At 33.6% G+C, this 12,713-nt stretch overlaps 1 protein-coding gene across 3 annotated transcripts in view; it reads left to right on the plus strand.

Moving 5' to 3' along the window:
- Window positions 1–1,234, plus strand: part of LOC119077624 (zwei Ig domain protein zig-8) — a 117,033-nt gene extending 115,799 nt beyond the window's left edge. For 2 of the 3 annotated variants that reach the window (XM_037184838.1, XM_037184839.1), the window contains one exon: window positions 226–1,234. In XM_037184838.1, the coding sequence (XP_037040733.1) occupies window positions 226–374 (149 nt within the window). In that variant the 3' untranslated portion in view covers window positions 375–1,234. The remainder of the gene's footprint in view (window positions 1–225) is intronic. The other variant, XM_037184841.1, reaches the window with a different exon arrangement.
- Window positions 1,235–12,713: the final 11,479 nt, after the last annotated feature.

Raw genomic sequence — 12,713 nt, forward strand, 5'->3', positions numbered from 1 at the left:
AATTAATCCACCCTAATGCATCGACAGAAAGTTTTCCATGTTGCACTAGTCAAAGCAAAAATTAAAAAGCTTTCAGCTTTCATGTGCAACTGACACATAATACATAAGACACACAAAAGTATCAGATTAGGTTTACAGCTCTTCTTTATATCCAAAGACAAAAATATAATTCGTTAAAATACTTTCATAAAAAACATATCTACTAGTGCTGCACATTTGTTTCAGGAGAACATCCAGCTGCAATGCATCACGGTACATCGTCAAAATGCAAGCAGCCGAGTGTCATTGTTTTAGTTTTAACATCGATAGTGTTGTACATTTTCCAGAAAAGTCGCTGGAAGTGTTATCATTCAATTTGTACCGAAATAATGTAGTTAATTGCCAGTACAGATGGAATAATGATAAAATAAATTGGTTCTCGGTTTTTAGGTATATTTATCATTCATGTAAACACAATATATTTGTAACTACAGTTGGAAATTGTGTTAAAAATTAAAAATTTTAAAATAATGGCAACCACTTGCCACAGAATAAATGTCATCATTCGTTTGTGTTTTATACGCTGTCGCTGAATGTGGTTCATTGTCAATGTTAATGATTTTAAAATGGATGCAATGGCTACGGTGATAAAATGAAGAAAATTGTGACCAAAAATTGACGAACGTTAACAATACAGTTTCTGTCCAAGTCCATCCTAAAACTTCACTTAAAAGCTTTTTGAACATGCTAAGAAGGACACGTCTGTTCTTAAGATACCAAAGAATAAACGCTTACTCCTTTACATATTTAAAATGTGCCGAGAATTGTAATCGTTTGGTCCCTATTTGGATAAGTGGGATTGAGCACTTTTTTAAACAGGCCTACCAACATCGGCCGCACTTTCTTTTCGAAGTTTTTTTTGTTATTGATAGGATGCTGAACCCATATTTCAAAACTGCAGATCGAAGATGTATTTTACTAGTGTAAAAATATTTACAAATTTGCAATGAAAAATTCATTGAATTCGACTCACAGATTTAGATGAGTAAGGGAAAATAGAGGACAAAAGATAAGAATGCAAAACAATGTAAAAAAAAACCACAACCAAACACCATTGTAACTGAAAAAGTTGAATTTTTCTTACAAAAATTGGTGCCAAAGCAAATGAGGGTTGTCCTAGAAGCATGTATACTGTTTTGAAATTAGAGTCTACATTTAGGCGTTTATTATTGTATTTACAAAAATCGTATTTCAAAAACATATTTTTGCGTGATGTAGGTTTTACTTTTTCAAAAAAAAAGGGTTTTGGTTCAGATAAATCATCAAAAAAACTAATATTTTCTGCCTAAATATAGGCTACAAATTTGCAAAGGGTCCATTGCTCTTAGCCTACACTTAAAAATAGATTTGTTTGTGGCAGTTTGACCAGTTATGAGAAAAGTCAGCAGTCGAAATTTGCATAAACTGCTGTGTTGCCTCAGAGATGATCAAACTGTCACAAACAAATCAATTTTTAAGTGTAGGCTAAGAGCAATGGACCCTTTGCAAATTTGTAGCCTATATTTAGGCAGAAAATATTAGTTTTTTTGATGATTTATCTGAACCAAAACCTTTTCTTTTTTTTGAAAAAGTAAAACCTACATCACGCAAAAATATGTTAAAAATTGGTTTGTCAGTGAAAACTTAACTCACTTGGAGAAACCTGTGCAGATTACATAAAGTTACACAAGGTACCCACCAACCAATTTTTCCTTTAAAAGTAACGCGTTTGTGCGTGCTTTAAAGGTTTTACTTTTTCAAAAAAAAGATTTTTGGTTCAGAGAAATCATTAAAAATCGAACATTTTCCTCCTAAATGTTGGCTACAAATTTGCAAAGGTTTTAATGCTCTTAACACATTTTTACTGGCTATCGTCGTATTACATTTTTCAAAAAAGAGATCAGCGAAAATAGGGTACCCAAAAACGCCTTTGTGTAGGCTTTCCGGTAAAGCATCTATTTCTCTTAACTGCTGACCTAATCTTTCAAAATAAAATGTTTTGGTCAAACACTAAGAGTGTATTCGGGACGTTGAACAGTCGCCATCTTTTGACTGCGATTTTGGAATATGTGCACCTACAGCTATCCACTCCACAGTCCACACATACCAAAAAAATCTTAAAAAAAGTCGTCTTACGTTCTTGAAAAAAACATTTGTCGAAAGCGATAGTAAAATGATGAAAGTTGTTTTGTGGTCACAGTAAGTTGTAAAATTGAGATTAAATAAAGAAAAAAGAATGGAAAATCATTATAAATTTCGAATTTAACATTTGTATATTATATATACAGACAGATAATTTGTAAAAAATAAAATATTTATTGAATGGAAAATGATAAAAAAAAAGTATTTGTAATTGAAAATATAATTATTAATGAAAATATAATTGTAAATATAAAAGTTCTCGATGAAAAATAAAATAATTAAAAAAACAATTTAATGTAAAAACAGATGATTTAAAAAATGAACGATGGAATGAAAATTGTTTAATAAGTTTTTATTGTGATAAAGGACTCAGTTCACGTTTTGTACTAAAAATTTAAATGAATTATAAAAAAATGGGGGAAAATTTTAAGTCAAACAAGAAGAGAGTATAAAAAACTGTTATCAAAAAGAAAAGAAAAGTGAAATAAAGTCGATTTATATTATATATAACTTAGGAGTAAAACAATTAACTGATAATAAAGTGAAAATAAAAAAAAATGAAAATAATAAATAATTGAAGCGTAAATCTAATTTAAAGACAAAAAAACACATAGAATTTAAAAAAAAATATTTTATGAATCATTCGCAACGATTTGTTGCAGACTTTATGGACTTTCAATACAACAACAAAACAAAGAATAAAATTATGTTGGTGAATTGATAGAATTGAGCATTTTTTATTATAAATCCGATTGTAATGCCAATGTGTGCACTTTCCCCAACAAAAGGTAATTTAAGCTGCCTGCTATTTGTCAATGTTGTTTTTGATGTGAGCATACGTGTGATTTTGCAATTCAAATTCGGATGCACATATGAAAAATGTTTGTCGTGTTACGCACGTCATTATTACAGTTAATCACATTGACAATGCACGAATGATTTTATCAATCGAAATTGCGAAGCTATTAGCGTTCGAAAACGTCCGAGAATTAAAATAGAGATTTGCGATTTGTTTGGCAAATTCGATCATTTAAATAGTTAATTGATTGCAAATTTTGACCTGGTAATTGTATTTTTGTCCTTTCTGTTGCTAAAAGCTGTGTCCCTGTTTGACCGATTTTGATTCAACTGTGTTCTTCATTTCAGACTGCTATCCAAAACTATTGAAACAAATACAGATCGTATATTATCCTAACTAATTTCAATATTTTAATAAATCAATGTGCGGGCGTATGCAATTCAAAATACCATACCTCATCAGGCCATGGCGACTATTTATGAATACACGGAAAAGTCTTACGAAACTCGGAAATTCTGAGATCATTCGCTACACAGTGACATTTTGTTTAATTAAACTCCCCTCCTATATTAGGGAACGTCAGATTGTAAGAACAAAAACGGAATGTGCTACATAAACCGAAACACAAACGATTTTTCTTTGTCAAAGCTACATTGTCCATTGGTACAAGTCGGAATTTATAAAGGAAACATTGTCCAATAAGTGAAAACAAACTCCAATTGCTATTTTTAGGAATTTAATTCCAAAAATGGGCTTACTGTGTGCAAATAATGTGTATCTTGGTATCCAGGATACTAATAAATATTTTTGCCGAAAAATCGGATGCCGGGAAATCTACCTGGCCCAGCGGAAAGAAATAATGAAAAGACAAAAAAAAGGAAAAATGACTAGAAATTGGGAAATGTACTGAAAAAGGGAAATGACCAGAAATCGAAAATTGACCGAAATCGGAAAATGACCAGAAATGGACTAAGATCGAGAAATTACTAGAATACGGAAAATTACCAACAAAACGGAAAATCGGTCCTGCAAAGAATTAAACAAGAATAGACCAGCTGAAGCCTGGTGAGGTCTTTTTTCTTTTCTTTTTCAATTTCTGTTTACTATCAGCTTGGTATTCATTCAACTACCACTTTGTTTGTTGACTAATTGTAGTATTGCTTTGTTTAGACCAAAATTGTTGAAAAAATAATAATGATTTGCCTGGTGTTGATTTGATCATAGTAGCATTGCAATTTACCATCGTGGTAGTCAACTACCAAATACTCGATTTATAAATAGACCAGCAGGCCGAATAATTTCATCAGTCGGTGCGCATCTCTCGAACAGTTAACATCTTCGCTGATAATTATTTTGGTGGTCCAACTACCAAAAAATACGAAATTTTCAAATCGCAATGTCTGCTATGAGCGATCGGTTACCAGATAACAAATAATAATGATTTGCCTGGTGTTGATTTGATCATAGTAGCATTGCAATTCTAAGTGTCGCGTATTTGGCTGTAATAGCCATAATTATAATTTGTGACACAGACACATGGACGGACGGATGGACGGATGGACGGACGGACGGATGGACGGACGGATGGATGGACGGACGGACAGATGAAGTGTCCACAATAGGTTCTTTTTTTAAGAAAAAAGACCTAAAAACTAGAAAATCGTAAAAATAGTGAAAAGAGTTGGAAACGAACAGGAATCAGGAATAAAAATGAATAAATGAAAACAGGTGAGTATACGACGGGAAGCAAATCCCAAATCGAGATCTTTTGTGTAGGATAATAGAAAAAAAAACTTGTAATTGAATTGTAATAGGTGGTAAAACGAAAATTTTCGCTCGCTTCGATCACGATTTCAGGTTTTCAAAAATTGGTTATGTATTTTCTTCATTTCGAAAACATTGAAATAGTGCAGCTTCAGTCAATATCCTTTTTCCTCTGGACTCGTGTCATTTCAAATGAATAGAATTCAAACGACTGGACATTTAATGATCAATTTTTTTTTCGCTCGCTCCACTCCTGTCTTTCTGAAGAAAAACATTGTTTCAAACCATTTGTTTGCCAGCATTGAGCATTAAAAAATTGTGATGGAATGATGTGTGTTTAGGAACCTTAAAGAAAGAGCAAAATTGTAAATAAATACCGGGAAATTCCAACATTTTTACATGTAAAGCTCAATATTTTCACTGGAAATTTTGGTCGAATTTTAGTGGATATCAGGAAAATTCTGGAAAGTCGGATTTGGGTACCAGGAAGAAGATATTATTTGCACACCTGATTATGCATGAAGTGGGTATACATAACATAGGCCTATTTTTGGAAATTCGATTTGAGTATTACGTTAATTGGATAGATAAAAACCAAATTCGGCGTCACCATTTATCCATTCAGAATTATTTAGTCATTATTGCCTCATTTTCCACTGTCTAGACAAAATTCTTGAAAATAAATAATAAAATGCGTAAAGGTATTTAAAAAAAAATATTCGTTGAATTCGGTAATGCGATCTGCGAAAATTTAAATCATTTATCGTTCCGGAGTGAGTATGTCATACATTAAACGGTTCTGTATATAAGCTTTAAATGATATATTAATCTATCTTCGACCGCGACCCGTCCCTGGGGAGTTTTGTTTTACTCTGTATTTAAATGAAAGAAACTAAACTATTCAATTGTTGTGTTGCATTCGCATATATGAAAGAAACTCGGAAAAAAATCCTGACCCCAACGAGAACCGAACTCGGAAACTTTGCGTGAAAGCAAGCAGTGCTAACCAGTCGACCACTGAGTCTTCGAATATGTACGAATTGCTAAATTGCTAGTTGGATTCTCGCGGCTAATGTGATTCAATTCGAAAAGTACATAACGTGCACGACTCATGGCGTAGTGTGTGTGTGTAGTTGTTATGTGAACCCTTTCTCTTGTATTTTGTTTACGATAAAAATGATTAAATTTCGACTAAACGGATTTCAATCAAACAAAATGCCAGTGTGTAGTGCTTGATCTCAGGACTTCTGTAACGTAATTGGTTTTTCGATCGGATTAATATCTGCCGAGATACAAACCTTTGAAAACTCGATGTGATCAACATGTACAACAACGTAAGAACACGTTTTTTTGAGTCATACATCGAAACAGATATCGTTTCGATTGAAAATGAAATTAGTTTGAAGGGTATCTGCAGGTCTACGTAAATATTTGATTAAAAAACAAAAATTTGACGAGGAGCGAACCCAAGACCATCGTATAAAAGTGACCCGCTCTAACAGATTCAGCCATTGAGACTTCGAATGAAATGGATTTGTTTACACGTTTTGTTTTGCACAATGTGTGTGTGCATGTGTGTATCAGTATATTTTTCAGTTTTCGTTTATGTATGACATACTCACCCCGGAACGATAAAGTCATATATGTGGTAGTAGGGCTACACTCGATCGTTACACTTCTGTACATAATACACACACTCGCTAACGCTCGTACAGAAGTGTAACGATCTCATTACCCCTCCTACCACATAATAATTATATTATTCACAGTTGTCACAACAACATACATCCCGCATTGTTCAAGTATATATTTCGATTATTAATCCGATAATTAATAGGTGAATGTTAAACATAATAAATGGTAATGGATTCAACATAACGCATTCATTAAAAGAATAATTAGTGAAATCGGAAACGAGCAATTACTGTGAAAAATAAAAATTCGAAACTGTAAATAAAAGGGTACACATGTCCTGGGGATAGTTCCAACTGGTAAAGTTTATCTGCTCCAAACACCCCTTATATCGTCTTGTTGCTCAAATCACAATGAAATCGATCTTTATTTCTGTTTACTTACAATTACATTTAAATTGTTGTTCCATTTCAGGGAAAAGCAGTGAACGTTTCAAATAGCCACCACCCTCGATACAATCTTGAAAATGGTTTTTATTTTGTAAATATCGTCACTTGTTTTTATTGCTCTGCTACAAATTTACCTGGAACGAACAAACAACGCTTTTCTTTTTCGGTAAGGAAATAATACACCCTAGCCACACATTATGGTTGTAAGGAGACGATTTTCTGTTTAATGTTTTTGTTTACATTCCATTTTTTTTCAATTTGTTTTCCTTTGCGGAAAATAATATAGACAATTTCTTGACTGACATGTCTTAAGGCCACGAAAATTTATATGCAAACAATTCGGCTGGGCCTCGAATGTACACAATGTTTTCCAATTGTTATGTTAATGGGGGGGTTTGTCGGGTTGAAATGAATTATATTGTTTCAGCTTTTGCATAACATATTAAAGGTAAATACGGCCAACATTTCTCCAGCAGTGATATTCTCACATGTGTATGAGAAGTTAGACTCTCGTGAAAAGTTACTGCTACGCAGTTTCTTTAACAATAGCAAAACACTAATAAACTCGGGAAAGTAAACAAACACTTGGAACTTTGTTTACCCAAAGTTGTTCAGTTTGATAGAAATATATATATTATCTGCTCGCTACCCACCTTGCAGCTCCAGTTGTATAATCTCTGATTTTATTGTGCAAACATTATCTGTCTTAGGTATAATTCCTAAGCGGCTGTTCTGCAAGCCAACTCGACATGTGACGTTATTATTACAGTGTTTATAATTAACTGGGCGTTTTGAGATTTATTTACCGTACAATTAGGATAAGGTAATAAACATTGTTCATCTCTTGTCAACTCTCTCTCTCTCTCTCTCTATCCATCTTTCTATCTCTCTCTCTTATTATTGTACAAAGATAAATTTACAAATAAATGAACCGTCAAATGAATGTCTTGAGTAATTAACCGAATTTTAATTTGCGCTTTAAGTGAATCCAGTGTCTGTCCATTCTAACAAATTAAGCGCGTCAGTGTTTCTTCTTGAGTTTTATTCTGGAAAACGACTTTGCACGAAAATGACGAAACTTTAAAAATAATGAATCACACATGTGAATCTGTTAGCATGTCTTATAGCTAAGGCAGTACCTTTACAAATTAGCAGCTGTTGCCGTCTGGCTTTATAAAATATTGTATTGCAATTTAAGGACGAGATCACGTTGAGATGTACGTTAACCTGATAGTACCTACGAGTTCGTATACACTAATGTTCGTTAAGTTCGTAATAAGTAGAGAAAAAAAATGTTACAAGACAAGTGAAGTGAGACAATACATGTAGGTAGGTGTACAGTGAACGACATCTCAAATGTCTCACTGTCATTTTTTTCAGAGAATGTCATTGTGAATTTGCAATGACACAATAAAATTCTCAGAAAAATTTGACATGAAAAATTTGAGATGTCGTTCACTGTACGACATTTATTTATAGAAAATTCCTGTTTATTTTCAATCTTTGCTTTCATTAGAACTCAATTTATTTTAAGATAGATTGATGTAAGAATTGAGGCTTGTCGGCTTTGACTTCACCACGTTACGATACTGTTTGAAACGTAGAGTTAATATGACTATCGAAGAGATAGTACGTATTTGCCATATCATTTAGCCTGAGAATTAGTTCTTACGACAAATTGATCTCTTACCTATTCAGTTTGAATAACCTTACTTTCTCCACTCAAATTCGGCGAGAAAGTGGCTTTTTGTTGACGATCTCTCTATGATGACAGTATTGGTGAGAAAATTTGTATTTTCTCAACTCTTATTTCCATCAATGAAAGTCTAGAACAGGTATGGTCGATCGGCGAATTCGTCTTAAACGCACTCACATTTTATGTCAAAATAATATAAAAATGAGTGTGTTTAAGTACGAAAATCAAATTTGTATGTCCTCCTGGCGAACAATAGACCATACCTGTTTTACACTTTCATTGATTACCATTGGGTGAAGAAGAGTTTTTCTCTTTGCAACTGTCACTTTGTTTTGGTTTTGTAAAATAGTGAAACAAACTGATTTGTTTGTTTCGTGGATAAAAATGGTTATTCACGCCACTCACGGATAATTATGTGTCACCTCGTCTCGGGTAGAAAATCGGAAATTTCAGCTAAGCATTGCCCTCGCATCGCTTTTGCCGCAAACTTTCCTATTTCTCCACTTGGTAAAAAAATAACCATTTTATACGTGCGGTGTGATTAACATTGTATTCTCACCTCGATAAGCCCATCAGAAAATTGTGTTTTGTTGACGATTGGTCACTTGACAGTTTCCCATTTGAACTGTCACTTCGTATTTTCAATAATAATTTGTCAAATTGATGTTGTGTCTGTTGTATAAAGTGACTATTTGTCTCTTTTTTTTTGCGAAACGTGGTACTGCATGATTGTTTCACATCAGAAATTGAACTGTAAGTTCCACCGGGTGTAAAGCAAAGACAGCATGAGTCAACCAACCTCCTAATATAACTTCTAAATTTTGATAATTTTCAGTGATAAACTCTACATTGCAGAGTCTGCAATTTTCCCGATTTACATCTGCAGCCTAAAGCTACGGTTTGTGAGAAAAATACCAACTGCAATCAAAATTGAATTAAGTTCGATCTGGTTGATTATTCGAGCAGATGAAATAGATTGATTGTTTTAACTCAAATTTGTACGAATTTGTACGACGCGATTATAGTTAGATGCGAAATTACGATTGAATGTCACCGTTGTCCGATATATATTTAGTTACGCCCACTAGTAAGAGAAGCACATTTGCATTTTAAATGCGATGCAATTTCTATTTTGTTTCAAAGCTTGACAGTAGCGATCGGACATATTAAAATACATGGAATCAGCATCAACTGAAGTGAATTTTAAGGTGAGTATAACACACAATGTAATGGTAATGATATTCAAATAGTGTTCATGCTATGCAATTATTTAATTTGGGGTGAACATAATTTAACTCCATAAATTGTTTGTAAAATTCAACTTCAGAATTTATATAATACGGCACTCTCCGGGTGTAATCTTATTTCAATTTTAAAAGTTATGGTAATTGTTCTTAAGCACACTTCTTCTTCAGAAAAAGTTTGTTTTTTACATGTTTTGATTTAGACGGGCGCGCAACGTATAAATTGAAGTGATACTATGTGTGTATGTGTGTGTGCGACTTGTCTGGAAAAGTAAAGTGTATTATAAGACACAAATACCGTTGGTGGAGTTTTTAAACTTCATTAAAACTTTGATAAATAAAAAGGCAGGAAGAGAAGACATGTAAAAGTTTTCAACTTTTAATGTGTGTAGATACAGGGAATGTTTGTTTGTTTTTTGTAGTGAGGTTCATCACCGGCGTTATATAATAGTTGAATTATTTAGAGTGTGTCTTGGAACAGAAACCGTAAACTTTGAAGTGTTTATATAGTTTGTAAAATGTTTAAGACTTTTCACTCGGTTTTGTGTCAAGAAATGTGAACTAAATTCAAGAGTTTCACTTTAAAGTTGAAATTAATAATTTTCTCGAACGGAAAAATTCTTTAATGACAACAAATTGGTTTATAGGGAAAGGTGTTCACTTCACTGGCATGACACGGTGGGGTTGAATGAATTTTAACTGAGCATTTCAACACAAAATTTTTTAATTTTCATTCATACCGTCGGTGACATTGGTGCATAGCCCATCCTATCTACAGAGAGAGTGGTGGAAAACTGGTTGTGGTTTCAGTCGATAGTGCCTGAAATTCTAATAACAATTGTACAAAAATTTGGTACCCTAAGTGCAAGTGAAGCCGGCAGAGACACGCTAAAGTTGAAAAAACGTGATTTCCAAACAGTCATCGAGGCGTGGATACTTAAGAGTTGAAGCTAATAAATAGCAGTAGAGCAACATTTCCTCTACCAATTAAATACCAAAAAATTCATTTTGAAGACCAACTACGTAGAGGCCGACAGTAGCTCAAAGTTTTTCTCTCATATTTGGTATTTTGCAGTGGCACCTGAGACGCACTTATTAAATTTTTTTGCAATTAAAATGGGTAATTCTGAAATGCTAGAAGTCTTAGCTGTCCATCGACACCACAGATGCAATGACTCATGTCAACAGTGCCGATATGTTGGATGGATAAGTGAAATGTGTCCTTCTCCAGCGAAATTTTGTGCATGATTTCAAATTCGAAGCTTTAAGCCACAAATTTTATCTGTTTGGGGGTGAGGCTATCTCTGAGCAAATTCCCGCAGCTTCATTTGATGATTTGCGTTTAATAATGCTGTTCAAAAATACCATGTCTCATCAGGCCAAGGTGACAGAGGCAAATAAATGGCCAACCTTTACGAAGTAGGTCATACATTTTTGTATGAAAAAATCTAGGGAATTATAAATAAAATGATGAAATGATCATAAGAATGCAATCTTGGTGAGTTCCGTTTATTTCTTTCGTCTTATTTGTTCCACACGTATCCCACGTATTCTACCAGAAGTAGCGTTTGTCTTTACGTTTCTTCGATTCCACACGTATACGTGTGAGTGAAACCAAGACTGTATACTTTGGGGAGGTCACGCAGATACAGATACGCGGGCTACACACCACAGTTGATGATAAAATGGCCGATTTCATACAAAAATTCACCTACTCTGATGATTCTCGTCGTCTGGATGATGTGGTGAATTTTTTGTAAATGTAAAGTCATCAGAAGTGGTGTGTTCCCGCGTATCTAATAAAATGGCGGTCTGCGTGACCTCCCCAAAGTATACACTATACAGCCTTGAGTGAAACGACACTCTTTACGCTTCTTTTGTTGACAACATGTAGAACGATGTGGAACAATTCAAACTGTAGAATGCTAACCAATTACAAACTTTAATTGAATTTAGTAAGAAGCACCATCATTGGATTTGTAGTGTTATGCTTGATTTCCACTCACCAAAAAGTGCCGAGTACTTTTTGTTGAGTGTAAACCACACATTAGAACGGACTGCCGTGTTTTTAGAATGTTAAATAAGGGACCTAAACACTGTATGAGCATTAACTCAAATCATAATTACATTATGTCAGTAAATTGAATTAATTTTATTCGCTAAATATGAGGCTACTACATAATTCAGGTGCCCAGTCAAATCAAGCGCTCCTGTCTGGGCTTTCTCTGCCGTGGAACAGATAGACCTAGATAATCAACAGCAAATTAACTGACAAAATCACCCAATTAATCAAATACAAATTAATGTTTTGCATATCAATTAAACTGGCAGAATAAATTATCGCTTCAAATACTTAACTGACGAATCTCCGCCAATTAGCAACTCATTATACATCAAAGATTTTTTTAACGAAATTGCAGAGCGAAAAATGTTAGGAAATTCGTTGTTTGGACGTAACAGTACCCTAAACACTTCTACGTTCCATCCATTCCCTATATTTAATTTTAATCCTATTTACAGAATATTATGTTTACCTTATCCAACCGTTGAATGCACAGATTGATACTCGAGAAAATAAAGATTAAAATCTTTTATTCAATGTACTTTGGGCGAAATATAATGCTATCGTCCTATATTCTACATAATGTGTAATATCACACTCAAGTTATCTTATATTTGGTATAGTATTTAGCAGATTATGACCATTAATTTAATAATCTATGTTTGCACAGTATAAACATTGCCGTATTAATGTCACTGAAATAATAATAACATTAATCTTTTGCGGAAAAGTATACTTCAGAGACTTTTCTTAACACTCAATCAGTCCAACAAATCATTTATATGTTCACATGGTAGCTGGGGATTATAAATGTGTACGATGTACGAAATATAATACCGACAGCAAAACATTATTATGTGCGGTTACATTGAAGTTGTTCTTACATTTTTGGCCCCCGAACACACAT

This window comes from Bradysia coprophila, unplaced genomic scaffold (genome assembly GCF_014529535.1).
Source record: "Bradysia coprophila strain Holo2 unplaced genomic scaffold, BU_Bcop_v1 contig_24, whole genome shotgun sequence".
Taxonomy (NCBI): Eukaryota; Metazoa; Arthropoda; class Insecta; order Diptera; family Sciaridae; genus Bradysia; species Bradysia coprophila.